The sequence below is a fragment of the Sabethes cyaneus genome, chromosome 3, assembly GCF_943734655.1.
Source record: "Sabethes cyaneus chromosome 3, idSabCyanKW18_F2, whole genome shotgun sequence".
Lineage (NCBI taxonomy): Eukaryota > Metazoa > Arthropoda > Insecta > Diptera > Culicidae > Sabethes > Sabethes cyaneus.
The window spans coordinates 208144305-208163083 of NC_071355.1; the positions used below are offsets into that span (position 1 = coordinate 208144305).

Below are 18779 nucleotides of genomic sequence, written 5' to 3' on the forward strand. Positions count from 1 at the left end.
GTGCCACTAGCTGCCATGTTTTATTTTCTTCATGAGATTTCATCTCCTCGTCCATCGCAGATTTCCATTCCGCGCATCGCGAACTCAACATTGCTTGACGAAACGAACGAGGTTCTACTGCATCATGTTTCACGGAATTCACTTCCGCGTGATAACGTGTAGGTGGAACACCAGCCGTTGTTCTCTCAGATCGACGAACGGGCTCATCCATCGGCGTATGCTTCAATTCTTCTGCATCGTCATTAATCCGAATTTCAGCGTCGTTTTCATTCCAGCCGTAAAACTCTTCATCCGAATCCAAATCATCAGAATGTTTCGTATCAGAATTCGGTAGTTCATCCAACATCATCTCATTCTCGACAGGTGCGACAGTGCATTGCATATCCTCTTTCTTCTCCGGAATCTCCTCCTCAAGCTCCAAAAATCGAACATCTCTGCTGATCGTGATTTCGCCGCTTTTTGTATTTAACAACCGGTAGGCTTTGTGCTCGGGCGAGTAGCCGACAAATATCATTTTCACGGCCCTTGCATCTAGTTTCTTACGTTTTACCGATGGGATTAGCACATAAGCTTTGCAACCAAATGAACGAAAGTGTTTGAGGTCAGGCTTACGACCGAACCAGAGTTCGAAAGGAGTTTTTGATATCAACGATGTCGGCAATCGATTTTGAATATAACAGGCTGTGTTAACAGCCTCGGCCCAAAACCGTTTGTGCATTCCCGAATCCGACAACATGCACCGGGCCATTTCACTAAGCGTTCGGTTTTTCCTCTCAGATATCCCGTTTTGCTGGGGTGAATATGCTGCAGTATACTCTGCACGTATACCTTCTTCTTGGTAGAATTGTCGCAAGGCCTTGCCGGAGTATTCCCCTCCTTGGTCCGAACGTATAGCACGCGGTTTGCGTCCAAACTGATTCTGGACTAAGCGAACATATTCTCGGATTTTCATTTCCACCTCGGATTTCTCCTTCAAGAAAAACACATATGCATATCTGCTATGGTCGTCTATCATCGTCATATAATAACGGCATCCACCCGGTGTGATTTCCATAGGTCCACACACGTCGCTATGCACAATGTCGAGCACCTCTCGGGATGTTTTTTCGGCTACTTGCGGGAAAGGAGAACGAACCATTTTGCACTCGATACACCATTCGCACGTACATTCAATGCCGCAATTTTCTACATTTATTCCTGTAGCCAAACCGTTGCGTTTTATAACGTTCATCACGTTTGGATCGCGGTGTCCGAGCCGTCGGTGCCAAGTATGCTGGCAGTTTTTAGTATGCTGTCGCTGGTTCGTTTTTGCCACACGATCGACTATCGTTCGCAACCAATACATGTCGCCTTTCCGATCTCCGATTGCCACTGTTGTGTTGCCGTACATTAGCTTGCAACCAGCCTCGTCGAAAAACGCATGTACACCTTTCGATGCAAGTCTGCTGACTGATATCATATTACCTTCCAACGTGGGGACGTACAAAACCCCAGTTAGTGTTACATTCACTGGTTCGCCACTACTATCTTCGCAAACGATTAAGCAGTCGCCTACGCCTTCTACACGGTTCTCGCTACCGTCAGCGACAATGACATTCGATCGCCGACCGGTCTGCAATTCTGTGAACGCACTCCTGTCTCTGCACATATGCGAAGTTGCACCGGAGTCGATCAACCAGGAACACGAACCTATTTTATTCTTCGTCTCGCAACGTATCATGAACGTGAACGACTTTTTGTCGTCTTCGCGCACTTTTCTCACTTTCTGGTTTTTCTTCATTTTCCCTTTACTCAGCTCACCACTATTGTTGGCATTTAGTGCCAGAAACTCTCTGCAGTGTCTCTTTTTATGCCCCATTTTACCGCAGAAAAAGCACGATACTGCTGGTTTTACCTCGTTACCAGCTTTTAATACGCGCTCTTCCAGATGATTTCCGCCATACAACTTTTCGCTTTCTTCGATGAGTTTTGTCCGAACAAGATGCATCGTTAGTTCTTTATCGGAACGACTTTCCAAAGCAGTCGTGAGGCTGTCGAAACGAGTCGGAAGCGCACGCAATATCATCGCCACCTGCATATACTCCGAAAGCTTTTCACCAGCATTTTCCAATCGCGCGTACAGCTCCTCAATTCCAAAGAGAAAATCCTCCATATTATCGCCTTCCTTGTATTCGGCATTGCAGATTTCCTTCAGTAGGAAACTTTTCCCGTTAGCGTCGCTTGATGATGATGCAACTTCAATGCATCCCACATGGCTTTTGCAGAAGTCTTCGCCATGATGAGGTTATGTTGGTTATCTTCCACCAACAATGCAATAGTCGCCATCGCTTTGGAGTCCGCTTCTTTCCACTCGTTGGTAATCGGTGTTGGCGGCACTCCCGGGTCAACGTAGCTCCACGTACCCTCTCTCCGCAACAACATCTGAACCTTGAACGACCAGGCACGATAATTCCTGCTGTTCAGTCGAATCACACCAACTTTAGCAAAGTCCATTTTTACGCGTGAACGAAGCTATGCCGCATAAAAAGGAATAACTTCGCGAATTCGAATCCGTTTTCAGACCGCACTTTTCACTTTGGCCCAAAAGCTGTGCACATAACCTGTTGGGATATTGGAATATAGGAAACGTGGGCGTTCTCGTGAAACGATAAAGGCGTGCGGTCTACAATAGTCGATAGAACGGAATGAATAAAGGTTGTATTTAATTATCTTTATAGAACAAAATATGAGTGGCAGTGTTGCCGATTTAATTGATTACAAAGTAGTTGTTATCGAACCCAGGTGTTCAACCGGTTCAACAATAAGTCCTGTAAATTCCCCTTCCATATTAATGCCACTGCATGCTTGTGTATTTTTCAAGGCATATAAAAGAAGCTAACAAGGCCTATAACAATAATTTGTAGCTTAAACTCGAAAAAAATCAATAAATACAACGAAAACAACACGTTGTCAAATTACCAAAAAAAAGTTGACGTTAATGCCCAACCCCGCCAATTGGCGGGGTCAGTTCCTTGATAAAAATCGGCCAGTTTCTAAACTTTTTATTGCAAATTTCCATTTTTACCATGAAGTACAACTTATCAGCTACTCACCAATAATTTTTTTGTTCATTTATTCCAAGAAATAAGCAATTTACAACAATTTGAATTTCACTCTGCAGAGCAAAATAATTTTTTTCTCAGTTTTCTGGCATTTTACAAGTTTCGCACGAAATATCTGTTTCAAATTAACGTAATAAAACAAACAAACCACTCGAATAGTTAGATTAGACTATAATGAGAAGGTATGGGTGGATCTCAACATAAAACGAATAAGCATAGTAGATTTACAACGATTTTGCTAAAGCCCGCCAATTGGCAGGGTTGGGAACTAGAGGGTTAATATTTACTCATACCTTCTTATTAAAGTGTAATATGTATATAAGTAAATTGATAGGTTAAGTTGTTTTCTGCTTGAAACTTTGATCAAATGGCAATAGGACGGGTGATTCGCAGGGTCTATGAGGTGAGTATGGAGGATGATGTAAAACTTCCATTAATAATACAATAAAGTTAAATTGATAATAAACTTGAGAATTCTCTTAAGTCATATACGATAGTTAACTCTAAATAAAATGAGAAGAGAATCAATTTTCGAAGTTTTGCTAAAGTACGCTTGAATGATAATTTAGGTACGTTATTTGATTGACGGCAAACGGTAAGCAGCGCAAATAATAATGTATTTTTGGACACAAAGTTAAAAAGCTGCACAGCATATTAGCATGCTGGAAACTATGAATTAATCGTGTGTGAATAGAATAGCTGAAATAGTTTAAGTGCATACCTTCACTGAGGTAGAAAATAGTGCGAAAGATAATAAATTATTTTTTCACAGTCATTGATTTCATATTATGAAATAAATCCATTCTTTCGCTATCGCCAACACCAGTAGTACGCTATCGAATCACTACTGTAACGGTCCTTGTACATTCATTGGCGGCACATTCTACAAGTAAGCAGTACGCTTGACCTACGCCGCCTCTTTTAATTTTCCAGTCGATGAATTTTGCTCATTCTTTCATTAAATTAAACAGTGTCCAGGCTATTATTTAATTCATCACATTAGTTGCGTTGGCTGGCGAGCAAAAACCTCCCAACCACGCGTCAATCGCCTACCAACCGGCCTGCCTGCCAGCCAGCCAGCACGGCTCGAATGGAGCCCTTCTTTTCGAAGCGGTTCCGCCTCTGACTGCTGACTGCACGCGGGCGTTCTTTTCGTCGTTGTCGGAGAGCAGCAGCAGCAGCGGCCGCGGTGCCTTTAAGCGTCAAGCGATTGCATTCCTTTGAACTTTGCCGACCGACCGGGCTGCTGCTATCCGGTTCAGGATCGGCGGGTTTCGTTTATCTGAAAATGATAGGCAGTTGTAGGTACCGGGAGATGTTGCCGGCGCTTGATTGCGATGAGTATGAGCAGCATGTATGTATAATTCCTGTTTTACCCGTTGATTGTAGTGCACGTAGATCGCGTCCTGTTCTGAACAATGGACCCACCAGTGCGAAACTTGGCATGTTACTTTGGCCAGTGGCGATTGATTGCGATGTACCCAATGGCCTTTAACCATAGGCACAGTACAACAAATTTCGAACAACATGTAAGATTCGCGGAATTGTTATTGGAAAACTTTACACATTTCTGTACTTTGGGGTCTGTTTGTGTTTTTAATTTTTCTAGGATTAAGATTAATGAACCAAATAATGTTGTCGAACGGTCTGAAAAATGGACCGTATCTTTGGGAAAGATGATCCTTTATTTTAGTTTTATTATTATTTAATTATTTTAACTTTAGTGTATGGTTGAAACTAATTAAGCCTACAAATCAGAGGTGAAATACGTAAAAAAGGTCCGTCAAAAAAAGGTTAAAGAGTAGAAGGAAAAGATTTTAAGACACGATAAAAATAAAGATAAAAAAATAGAAAAATGGAAAAATAGCAAAAAGCGAGTAATAAAAAAGTTTGGCGATGTAAATTGGAAAAGTGTAAAGATGAGTTTAGGTTTCATGCAGATAGTGTATAAATTGATGATCCTTTGGCTATGTCCTCCTCACATCTGCCGGAAACGGCTGGCATACAAAAGGAAATATTCAATAATAATCGCTCGTCTCTTGGACAAGATTGAGCAGTAATGTCGGATAATTTCTATCTTTTTGCAGCACATACGTGTGGTAGCGAGCTCAGCCTATTGGTTGAGCTTTTGTAAAGGAAATACCGCCCGCCCGCCATCATCGTGAACGAATCGCCGTCTCTGGTGCTTTGCGGGCAGTACAGTCAACCGGCTAGGTGGCAAATGCTGACGACGGCGGCGGCTATTCTGCACCAATTGGCGGCAAACATCAAAGCGGTTCATGTAAGTATAGCCGTCAAAGAAGCAAGTAACAACAACAACAATAACAGTAGAAAAAAACGACGCGCTTAACTCTTAAATAAAAGAAAAAAACCGGTATTTATCTCCGGCACGTCGGGCGTGGATAATTTTTGAACGATCTCTGCCGCGGGCAGTTTTCGGGCTCTAATTTAACTGAGCTGTTTTTACTTCGCGCGGCGAACTCTCTCGTCGGTCCGGTCGGCAGAGGAGATTTGATTAAAAGCGCTTAGAATAATTTGGATAAATCGTACGATCTGAGTATTTTCAGTGGCGGCACTGCTTTTAGTGTTATTAGAAGAGCTTTGACCCTATAATCGCTCTCCGAGTGCGGTGCAGTAGAATTATTATTGAATTACGACTCAGTATATGGACATCCGAAAGGATCGGCTTCTGTGAGTCTCGAATTTTTATAGCGTGGTGTGGTATTCTTGACTGTGCCCCAAAATAATTCCTAATAATAATGATTGAAAATCGATATCTGAACAATAGAAGCGGAATCCTTCGAAAGAAATACACAAAAATGAATATTTTCACGCAAATTGCTGTACACAGATTATTTAGTTGATTGCATAAACTCAACACCGCAATTTTGTATAATTTTTTGCATGCATGTTGTTATTCGGAAAATGCAGCTCGTCAGTATGTTATCATACTTTACCGACTAAAGATTAGCAATGGACAGGTGTTAGACGAGCATGTAGTTATGCATATATTATTCGTTTGTTATTTTGCTGTTGCGTTTTTTCGTACTTTTCTCCATGGCGAATTTTCAGAAACGGTCGTTAGCCTTCTTCCAGAAGAGCAGAGTGGCAATTACTTTTTTTCCCTGTGATGTTAGGCATCTCCAGTAGTAACGACGACGACGGTGGAGCAAATTAGGGCTTTTTGATCACATACCCAGTCGTCCGCCAGCGTTGACGGTTTGGGAACAAAGTTTTGATGTTTTACTACCGATTTTTGCTTTGGCCGGAGCGAGCGGGTCATGGGAAAGGAGGTTGGTGGAAAGCAGAGCGGAGAAGTTTGATGTTTGTTCTACGTAGAGACATGATTAAAAATGATACGTTTCATGAATAGGATAGCAAAATTAAAACTTATGTTTTGTTGTTCTCGTATGAAACTCCTGTCATCTTATCACTTGAATTAATTTTTGAGTGGCGTATCGAACTAACTAGCTCTTTTTGAGTCATTACGGTAAAAAGCTGAAGTATTTTACTGCAAAAAATTAAAACTTTTATTGAGTTATGTCAAATAAATTATCCTGATAAAAATCAAACAGCAATTTATCAGAACAAAATATGATTCAAGCACCAGATCTGTAATGACATTTGTCGAGCCAGTATAGCCCAGCAAACCACAAATCGTACCACGGTATATCCTGCCAGGAGTAGGAAATCAGAGTGGTTATTGGGAAATTCAGCACATACCGATACCGACTTACGGATGAAAACTTTGACTAATCGACTTGCCCACTTTAAAAACCATGACCATACGAAGTGCCTACTTCGTAGGATAGTCTCTTATATCGGTGGAGATCATCGTAACAGACCGTATCGTTATTCGATCACGTTTTGATTGATGGAAGCAGGACAGGTGCTAGCCAGTTGGTCGCTCCACGCAAATTCTCAAAATAGCGCCTCCAGAATAAACGAAAAACATCCGGCGTTGCTGTATGCAGACATTTTACTACCTACACACTCGAAAACGCATAGTCTCGCAGCGTCTTTCTGCATAACCACTCAGGAGGCAAACAACTCGTGGGCAGCCAGCTGCCCGTGAGAGCTAGCGGCACACTGGGATACAGATTTTGCATTACTTTTTGTTTTCTTCTTCATCTTACGCCCTCGATTCTACACGCGGGTGGGAGTGCGATTCCTCGCGAGTGATCGGTATCAGTTGCTCAGGCTGCAATGACGTGCGAGAGCGACAACCGTGGCTGTTAGCTAAATACACACTCGCAAAAGTCGTTGCAGTGCATGAATAAACAAGAGCGGAAGTCCGAAAGGAACTCTTTATTAGAACGAGTACGCGTGTGTGATAAAATTAGCCCACACAAGTGTGGGCTTCGCAACACTGGTCACAGTCAACCGGCATTTTTTTGGAAAAATTGTCGGTTTCTTGAAACCTATTATTAGAATGATAAACCTTCAAAAACGAAAAAGTTCAGTTCATATTTCCTATTACTTCAGAAACTTCGTCCTCATACCTTGCTACTTCATCGAAGATGAATCTGTTGATTGCGGATTCTGAAGAGATTCAAAAATCTCTCCCAAATAATTTCTAAATAATTTCATATCATCAATGCCACTTTCGTTCTTTTAAGAACATTGTTTCCCGAGCTAGCTATCACCGCTATCCTTTCCGTGTACAGTACTGTGTACTGTGCACCGTGTACAGTACTGCGCCGAAGCAGTCTGCCGTGTCCGTTGCGCTGACCCTGTTCAGTTAGCAGCAAGCCAGTAAGCGGTTAGGAGGTATCGCACACCCACCCACCTCTATATGTTGGCAAAGGCGTCAACAGAAGGCAACCCGCCTAGTTAGCTTCCGAGTTCCTGGCCTAACAAGCCAGTCGTCGTATGCTCAAATCTCGGCTGGGAGGTGCTGCTATAGAGTCAGTAGGATCGTTGCAATAGCACCGTAATTATCACGTACTCTAATAATCGGCTGCGAAGTCCGTCGATAAAGAAGGGTCAAGGCACAAAACCTTCCTTTACGTATGACAAAGGATTGCACAGTGACAAAGGATCCAGTGAGTTAGAAACTCTTTTCAGGAAGTGCATGATTAACTCATATAACAAAATAACAATTGGAATTATGCATAACTAACAGATACGTTATTGTAGCCAACTGGTGCTTTCATAGGGTCTTGTGTGTCGACAGCTGACCGATGAACTTGGGCTACTGGGCTAGAGGGCGTAGTGGTCTACACGTTGCTGCCGATAAAAGACATTTCAGGGCAGGAAAATCCGAAATATCCACGTGTACTTGCCTGGAGATGCAGACTCAGAGAGCCGTGATGCGACTCCGACTACGGAACCGGAATGAGATTGATGGCTTGGGTTCGATGACCTTGGGCTAATGTACTTACGACACCGATCACAAGACAGGGATGATCATCGATGTTGATGACAGGATACAGTACGGCTACAGTGGTTCATTTTGAGGGTCACGGTGGGATCAGAGCTAACAGGGGTCTTGTTGTGTGCGTCTCGGTTGAAATCCGGTAGCTAACTTTGGATTACTGGACTCTAGCGGATTCGTAACCATGTCTCTGCGGGTCAGGGGCAGAACTATCTGGCATATTGATGCCGGCGTTTTTACAGGTAACCTTTACAGTAGACTGAGGGTACGGTAGAAGAAAGTAATAAAACGAAAACTTTCATGTCTGGTAATGCCTCCAAAGCGAGACAAGACGTGAAGGGGAAAGAGCGGAAAATTAGGCAAAAGAGGGCCATTGAAGGAACGCTTATTAAGTTTGTATAACGTTCCTCTTTACTCGAGCTGGAGTTCCGCGAATCGAGCCAAGCTATAATGGCAGCCAATTGTAAACGGATTCGGACCCAACTCTTATCCCAGGTCTTGTGGATTGCAGATTTACAACAGACTCACAGCAGATCTAGCGGATTGGACTCCGATTCTCCGGTGTTGTCAACTTTCGGTACCGTTGTTCGTCATGGATACAATATGCAACTATTTAAGCTACCCTAAGTCGTTACCAAGTAGCCGCAATACTATCGCTTGAGCCAGACCTATCCGAAGGTCCTTTTAAGGACTGTCTAAATAGTATTGAAACAGCGATCAGCAGCTCAGTGGAAAGCGCTATTGAGTTTATTGAAAGCAATTGACATAATGGCTCATCCGAAGAGGAATGTCGGACGACAAGAAAAGCGGAGCGCGTGTATGTTACTGAAGCAGGTCACTTGTTAAAACGCAACAAAGAAACGAAGACAGTGAAACCGATTCTAGCATAAGGACGAGAGGAAAGCACCAGCTGTTTGGTTGTCGAAAGTATAAGAAAATAAACGTTACTTGTAAAGGTTTTGCGCCGCGAGCCGAAACACATTGGAATAAAGATGGAGGAATCTTGTACGTGAGGTTTGCAGCAGCACTGGAACCAACACCTGCATGGCACACAGGCGAAATAACAAAGACAACAGGAGGAACGATTCCATCAGTACAACAGATAAATACGACGCTGATTACAAACGAGTGAAAGACGAGGAGAGCACGGATGCTGATTATCAACAGTGATGTATCAGAACAGAGGGAGATAGAGAGAAATAGAGAGCTGGCGCTAGAGAGATGGAGAAAGAGAGATGGGGTTACAGAGGTAGAGACAGAAAGATCGCGATCGAGAAATGGAAAAAGAGAAATGGAGATAGAGAACTGGGGATAGAAAACTAGAGATAGAGAATTGAAGGTAGAGAACTGGAAGATAGAGAACTGTAGATAGAGTAGAGAACTGGAGATAGAGAACTGTTGAACGTAGAAAACGTTAGCACTTATTGTAAAGATAGACGCGAATCCATCATCATCGACGGCCCATCGTTAATGCCGAACATGAACTGGAGGGTATGTGAGTGTTATACCCATAGAGGTCATCAAGCGATCAGGTATAGATAGCGTCGGCCAGCGGAATCTTACTTACTTAATCAGCTCCAGGCCGTAGTTTCCTCTGCTCTACGAAGAAATCGACTCCATTCCGCTCGGTCCATGGCCTCAATTCGCCAGCCACGTAGTCCGCGTAGGGTCCGCAGGTCGCCTTCCATCCCGTTCCAGTCGGATCGTTATTGAGAACTTTTTTAACCGGGCTGTCGTCCGACATCCTCACGACGTGCCCAGCCCATCGCAGGCGACCGATTTTGCGGTATGAGCGATGGGTGGTTCCCTAAGCAACTGATTCAATTCATGATTCGTTCGTCTCCTCTACGTTCCGTCTATCATCTGCACTTCGCCTTAGATGGTGCGGAACACCTTCCGTTCGAAAACTTTAAGGGCACGTTGGTCCTCCACGAGCATACCCAACAAACAGTTTTCTTGAATTGTAGCTTGTTCGACCATTGTACAGCTAATTACTGGGTAACATGCGCTTAATACGCTGTTATTCAACGAAAATGTTTGTTGGGTAGTCCATGCCTCATGTCCGTAAAGAACCACCGGTCTTCAGCGTCTTGTAGATTGGTAACTTCTTGCGGTGACGAGTTTTGTTCGATCGCAGCGTCCTACGGAGTCCTACGGAGTCCAAAATAGGCACGATTTTCTGCCATAACGCGTCTTTGTATTTCTCTGCTTGTGTCGTTGTCTGCGGTAACCAGTGAGCCCAGAAACACGAACTCTTCTACTACCTCGATTTCATCACCGTCTAAATGAATTCGGGGAGGGAGGTCAGTATTCATTTCTCTAGAACCTCTTCCTTACATATATTTTGTTTTCGATACATTAATGACAAGTTCAATCCGTTTGGCTTCAGCTTTCAGTGCGACGTACATTATCCTCTCAAAGGTTCGTGTAATGATGTGAACGTCGTCAGCAAAATCAAGAAGCTGGACGGACTTTGTGAATATCGTGCCACTCGTGTCTATCCCCGCTCTTCTTATCCCACCCTCCAAAGCGATGTTGAACAACAAACATGAAGGCCCATCACCATGTCGTAACCCTCTTCGAGATTCAAAGGGACTCGAGACTGCCCCTGATACTCGAACAACACACATTACTCGATCCATCGTCGCCTTCACCAATCGCGTTAGTTTATCCGGAAATCCGTAGTAGTGCATAATCTGCTATAGCAGATCTCGATCGATCGTGTCGTACGCCGATTTGAAGTCGATGAATAAATTATGCGTGGGCACGTTGTATTCGCGACATTTCTGCAACACTTGCCGAAGCGCGACCCAGTGCAGCGCTCTAGCCAGTGGGTCACCACCGTATTTCAGCAGCTCGCCGGGTAGCTGATCAGCCCCAGCCGCTTTATTGTTCTTCAGCCGACCAATCCCTTCTGCTACCTCCCTGGTCAGGGGCTGATATTCTGTCGTCTTCTGCACGTGCTCCATGATCTATTGCCATATCGTCACCTTCATGTTCAGCTACATCGCTGTTAAGGTGCTCGTCATAATAGTGCTTCCACCTCTCGATCACCTCACGTTCGTTCGTGAGAAAATTCCCGTCTGAGTCCCGACACATATCGGCCTGCGGCACATAGCCTTTGCGCGAACAGTTTAACTTCTCGTAGAACTTCCGTTTATCGTTAGCACAGTACAGTTCTTCAATCACCTCGCGATCTCGTTCTTCCTGTTGGCGCTATTTCCTCCGGAAGACCGAGTTTTGCCTGTTCCGTGCTTGTTTATAACGCTCCATATTCGCCCTCGTACGGTATTGCAGCATTTTCGCACGTGTTGCATTCTTCTCCTGCACTAATTGCTCGCATTCGCCGTCGAACCAATCGTTTTTTCGGTTTGGATTCATTGTACCTAGTGCCGCTAGAACAGTACTACCGATGGCGGTCTTAATGCCTTTCCAACCATCGTCAAGATCTGCTGCGCCTGCAATTCCGTTGGTAACGCTGCTTCCAGCCGCCGCGCGTATTCCTGGGCCATTCCGGTGTCTCGTAGCTGCTCGCCAGCGGAATCTGGAGTTGATGCACGTCTTGGCAAGGGCATGCGATGTACGATTTAGAAGAAGGTAGAATGCTGACGGTTAGTGGCAGTAGTTAGACGACGGAAGATCAAGAAGGCGTCTGGTCCAGATGGAAACCCTAATGTGGCTCTGAAGACAGCGACACAAGTGTACCCGGATATGTTTCGGACAGTGCTGCAGAAATACTTCACGGAGGTCTGGAAGATCCAGCAGTTAGTGCTATTGCCTAAACCAGGAAAATCTGAGGAGGATTCAGCATCATATATACCTGCTGGTTACATGCGGAGAACTCCTGGATAGGTTATCTAATTCTAATCTGAATCTAAAAGGTTGACGACGTACACGGAAGATAAACAGGGTCTGTCAAACTTGCAGTTCGGCTTCCGGAGAGTGAATTCCACTGCAGATGCCATTTGGATAGTAGACCAGCAAGCCGAAAAGTCGTGTAAACATTGGAGATCGTTTTTGAGCCGTTCGACTTAAAAAACGCCTTTCAGTGTCAGCTAGGAGTAGGAGGCCATCGCCGAATCGTTTCACAGAATGCTAATACAGGTCCTTGGATATCTGTGAGCAGTTCTGAGGAGTTACTTCCAAAACAGGGTGCTTCTTTGTGAGTCCACTGAGGAGCGGAAGACGACAAACATCCCGGCGGGAGTTCCGCAAGGCTCCATTTTCGGCCCAACGCTTTGGAACGGGATGTACAACGGCTTACTGACTTTTAAACTGCCCAGGGGTGTGCTTATCGTTAGCTTTGCCGATGATAGACGGACACTGGAGGACTGGAGGAAACCGAGGTGATAAGAATAATACGAAGCAGGGTGCGCAGCTGCAGTTGGTCAGTAATTGTAAAACCGTACAGACAGACAGACGTTTTCTTGTCTAATCGTTGATTACCAACGGAACGAAGTTTGAATTTTAGCAACTCCAATTGCATTGGTTTGGTGCTAAAATAATGTATACACTCAAGTCTTTCTTCACACGGGGGCGGGGATACGCGACGCGTAAAATAAACCCGTTAAAAAAAACGCGTTAATTCGAAAAATGTTGTAAAAATATCCGCGTTAATTCAAAAATCGTCATAAAATAAACCGTGTTAATGCAAAAATCGACGTAAAAAACTACGTTAATTCAAAATCATCGAAAAAACCGCTCGGATTTAAAAATCCCTGAAAAAACCGCGTTAGTTCAAAAATCGTTATTCAAAAATCGTCATAAAAATCCACATTAATGCAAAAATCGTAAAAAATAAACCGTGTAAAAAGAGAAATTCAACAAACTTCCGTCCATTGATAATCAATGATTAGATGAGAAAACGTAACAATATTTGCTTTGAAAAAGGCCAAAACTGAGGGCCGAAACGTCAGGCAACATAAACGGTAACAGCCGTTTATGATAGATAACCAACTGTACAACCGAAAATTCCAAATTTATGTTTACCATTAGCTCCAATATTAGTTGAAGAATAAATTCCTTTCAAATTTTGACAATGCCTAATGCTGAAAGTGGTCTGACCATATCATCGCCCTAATTTATTTCTGTCAAGATTGAAGCAAAATATCGCATCAATATCAGAGAGTGCTGTAAAATCACAACAAACCTTTCGAACAGTGCCATCGTTTCGCTTTCCAATCCGTTCCAGAGCGCTTCCGAGCAGCGTTTTCCTCCCACCAGCTCTCGGTCGGCAGAAGCACAAAACAAACATGGAAACTCTGCGTGCGTGCCGTCTATAGAGCGCTTCAGTTTCCACCCTCTCCCATTCATAGCAATAAGCGCGCTCACACAACCACTCTCCACACGACGACGTACCGTACCGTACAGCAACAGCAACAAAAATAACAACACCACCGACCGAGCGTGGTAGACACGACGAGCGCAGCATGACCGCCCGATTCACGTGTCTGCGTTCGGCGGAGGGATGCTATGTTGACTCATTCATACACGGTACGGCAGCATAAGGTTGCGAGCACCACCAGCAGCAGCAGCAGCAGCAGCATAGAATGTTGTTTGTCGTCGTGAAAACTCGGCGCCCATTGCGCCCGAAGTAGTGATGGTGTTGCAGATCTCGACTCGTTCCCGCAGCTCCAAAGCGGGATAGAAACGTTCGTGTCGTCGCTCGCCATCAGTACCAATTCAACTACCCACTTGTTCGGACTGTGCTTACTGTTTAGTGTGCGCGTGTACATTTTCTGTATATTCTGATTTGGACTGTGAGATGTTATTTAATTCCTTACTCAACCCAAGGATACCATCGACGAAATTGAACGAATTATAACATCCAGTTATTTCCCGAGTGGGCAGAGTGAAAACAAAACAATCTGCCCCGTTTAAACATTATTGGATCGAAGGCGGAACATCTTCAAGTGATTGAGAAATACTGATCGATTGATAGTGAAGTGTTTGGGGCGAGTTTTTGTGATGTTCTGCGTTTGATGGGTGGTAGCTCGAGATAGACACGGAAGGAACAGAAGAACAGAAACGGTATCTTGTTAAATTTGATGGACTGAACAATAAAGCACCGCCAATTGAACGCGCCTCCATTGGTGTTATGCTTGCACTATTTTGTGTGGAAATTGACAGCTACGTGAACCCGAGGTCTGCACACACCGAGACCATTTTTGTGGTGCTGCAAGGGAGTATGCGAACGTGTGTGTTTACAAAAACCTCTCCTCAAGTTCGTGTGTAACGTGGAACGAAAGAAACGACGAAGACGACTGTTATTGGCATTGTGTACGTTGTGGACTGTCGGAAAACGGAGACGACACAGTGCTGAGGAGGTGTCGTGGAGGCAACACAAACAAAAAGTTGTAAAAATTTCTCTGAATTAATAACAGACGCACGGGACCGAGAGGACAGTGTGGAAAGGAGCTTGGAACGCAAAGGGAAGAATAATATTTGTCGGTGTGGCTTTTTTGTCGGTGCCTGCCTGTACGGATAAGGGGTCAAAATATTTCACTTCTTTCCTGAGCGCGAAGATCTTTTCGAATTGCCTGTCTACAGATGGTGAGGAAGATCGGAACGAAAAATTCTTCATAGACAGCTATCCACCCGCGTGCGCTCGTTCCGCAGGTATCGCGCCCCTGGTCCACACCGTTGTTGGTAACGATAGCGGTCGGCCGAAACACGCGGAGAATCATAGTAAATAGTTTGGAGAATTCAAAACATACGTCGAAATTTTCGGTGTGTTGTTGAATTTTATACGGGTTTCCTACATTCTACGCATCGAAGGTAGCACGCTAAGGAGTGAAACGAAATAAATAATCTTTCAAATAAGTTACCTGCCTACAGAGAAACGAAAAAAAAACGGGAAAATAGGCGAAAGCGGAGAAGAAATAGTTGCGTCGGCCTGCGTGCGTAGCTCGAGGCGAAAAATGGTGTGTTTTGATGAAATCAAAGTGTCAGTGAAAAATGGTGGAAATGTGGGAAAAATCGAGTGAATCGGAGTGAATTGGAAGAAATCACACTTCGGGTACGGAAAATATGCAGCCAACACTAATGATCATGATCACCCGTTAGAGGTGACGTTATAGAGCAGAGTTTCGGGTTGTTCGGGGTGAGAAACGATTTGTGCGTGTCGGAAGATTGCGAGTAGAAACGGGTGAAAAGAAAAAGAAGCAAAAAAATTCCATTGGCTGATAAGTCGTCGGCCCAACGCAACATCGCCAACAAGAGACGATCATGGCCGGGAACATCGTCAAATGGTGGAAACATAAGATTCTCGGTGGATATAAGCAGTTTACAGGTAGGTTGGCTTGATTTATTGTCCAACGGCGGGTGGGGATATGATTCGTATAAGAAAAGTTTTAATATCTAGGTAGTTAGCAAGCTGCCGCAGCCTGGGCAATCAATTTTAACAATTAAGGTGATTCTTTTTATGGTTAGTGGTTACAACATTGAGATGTTAGTTGAAGTGTAATTAACTACAGTAATGTTCCGATTTTGTCAGCTCCCGATTTTTTCTACCCCCGATTTTACCAGCTTTTAATCCCGATTTTGTCAGCCTATAAATTTTGTTTAACTTTTGCGCTTTTAAACATAATTTATAAAAGTTTTCAGCCCACTTGAAACTATTTTCATTCTCTGGGGAGAGTTTTTGAATAAAATGATGCCTTCTTGCGAGTAATTCGGAGTCAAAATTAGAGTATTTTTATAGTAAAAGTTCTATAGTTCCTAAACAAGCAAAGATAGAGGTATACTATATTCAGCAATGTCGTGTATTTTTACTATTAGTACAACTTTGTAAAACAAGAAAAAGTCATACAACAACTATAAAACAGCTAAAATAGAAAAACTGATTTTAACGATTTTTCATTCATGAGAAATAGGATTTTTCTATCTTAGGTGAAGAGATAGAAGGTTACTGTCTTAAGCAAAATTTCTTGTAATAATATACTGTAAAACTTTGCAGAACATATCAATGTGTTATATGAGACTGAAGTAAAATAAATTTTTTATTTCATTTTTAGGGGGATTAATCAAAGTTTGAATTCCGCTGGACGATAGAACTTTTAATTTTAAGAAAGTCTTCCAAAGGTTCCATCAACCTAAAACCACGTTTTCCCGATCAAATCTAATGCGCACCAGAAAAGGTTCTGGACCAGTGTGCTGTGCCCGGTACATTGAGCTTTCGGTTAACCAATTGAGGGTTAAAATTTAATTTTTAGTAGAAGTCTTCGATATTGCAAGGTCTTAAGTCTTGAATTTTGAAAAAAAATTCGAAAAAAAACTTTATGATTTTGTCAGTTTCTCCATTTCGTCAGCCCAAAATTCAACATGGGGCTGACAAAATCGGAACATGACGGTATTCGCAAAGCTAATTGTAAAAATACATATAGGCTGTATTATATTAAAAATCAAAAACATATTATACATGTTATTATCGGCGGCAAAAGGGTGGAGCTTTTTATTCAATATGAATAAAACAATGCTAATATATAATTTCTTATGTTGACGAGCTTATCTGAAACTATTCTTCATCAAAGGTCACCGGAAGCAATTCAAATTCTTCGAAAAAGTAGTTAATGCTATCCTGTGTTTTATTTTCACTAATAAATTCATCTGTATTTTCCATCTGACCAATTATTTCATGTCAAATTAAATTCTATAAATTAGGCCATTACAAATATTTTATAAAGTTTTTGTCCTTCCGGTGTTTGGCAACTGAAGCGGGGGAGCAACGATTTTTTAAATGGCAAAAACTACAAAGTATACAGCCCTAAGGGTTGTACGAAAGGGTATAGATAAATGTGAATATCATCCATCACTCAGCCTTGGTGGCCTTCAGCATCGAGTAATAATTGAAGATAAAAATTGTATTTTCTTTCAGCCGAAAATATCTCCCGATATTGTATCGGCAACAGCAAAAATTGTTTTAGAGAATTTTACAGTGTTATAGCTTAGCGGTTTGAAGGGAACGCCACAAAAGTAGCATATAGTTAGCGTTACGGTACGTTAGGTACGATAAACTAAACATTTTTACAAAAAACTTAATTTGCAATTATAAATACGAATTGCAGATTACGAAAAATTTGATTCAACCTTCATTTAATTTGTTGGTGGCCCTTAAAAGGGCCATTGGTTACAAATAACATCAAAGCCAAAGCAAGTTCAGCGCAAATACCGGATGTCTTTCCCTTTTGGCATGCATGGCAACCAGAGGGGTGGTGTGGGTGTCAAACTACATACATTGACTATGCCCCATCCATTGGTTTTGGTACTTTTCGTTCTGGTACCTATTTACAGATTGATTCATCTTAAAAGAACTGAAACTAATCAGAAATCATTTAAACGCAGCCTATTATCTATAATAATTTAACTATTACTAGCTGTTATTTTCGATATGAAGGCTACTTCAGAGTTGTCGCCATCTATGGATATTTTTTCCGCCAAATTTTGACAATTTCACACCCCTGATGGCAACAGACACGTAGGTTATCGGCATTGATTCATTTTATCCTGCACCGAAAAGCTTTTACTTGCAGCCAGTAGACAAAAAGAATTTGCAATGGCCTAAGTAAGTAATTGCAATTTCCAGTTCGATTTCAAGTCTAGTTTCATGTTCAATTTAATGTCCCAGTCGAAGTCCAATTTCAAATCTAATTTAATGTTCCAATCGAAATCTAATTTCAAGTCTAATTTAATTCCGCTTTCACTTACAATTTTAAGTGCATTTTCAAACCCAATTGAACTCCGATTTAACCCTCAATTGATCAACTGGGTAAACTTGTACCCTTGCCGAGTTTTTCGAGTTCCAGTTTCGGACTGTTCCTTTTGAAATATCGTCAGAAGGCCCCAGATTCTTGTTATTTATATAATTTTACGTAAATTGAAACGTTCATAAAAAAAAATTATTTTTATAACCGGGTGTTCTGGCTGCTCGAATTTTGTCGGATTTCCGGTCAGTCAATCTAGGGTTAATGTCCCATTTTAGGTCCAATTCGAAGCTCAATTGAGTTCCAATTTCTGAGCTAATTTCATTTTCGCTTCCAAGCCTAATTTCAAAGTAAATTTTAAGTTCAACTTGAAGTACAGTGTCACGTCAAATTCAATGTCCCATTTTAAGTGCAATTTCAAATGAAATTGAATTTCATTTGAAATTGTACTTTCAAATTTGAATTTCATTTTCAATTTCAAGTTAATTTACTGTTCCTTTTTAGGGTTATTTACAGGTTTAATTTAATTCTGATTTCACCTTCCGAACTCATATTCAATTTAAGTCTAATTTCAAGTTCAATGTAAGTTCAATTGCGTCT

General features: G+C 42.4%; 1 protein-coding gene across 2 annotated transcripts in view; it reads left to right on the top strand.

Annotated features, from left to right (window-relative positions):
- Positions 1-14174: 14174 nt before the first annotated feature.
- Positions 14175-18779, top strand: part of LOC128742134 (protein naked cuticle homolog) — a 121476-nt gene continuing 116871 nt past the window's right edge. For both annotated transcript variants that reach the window (XM_053838368.1, XM_053838369.1), the window contains exon 1: positions 14175-15769. In XM_053838368.1, the coding sequence (XP_053694343.1) occupies positions 15706-15769 (64 nt within the window). In that variant the 5' untranslated portion in view covers positions 14175-15705. The remainder of the gene's footprint in view (positions 15770-18779) is intronic.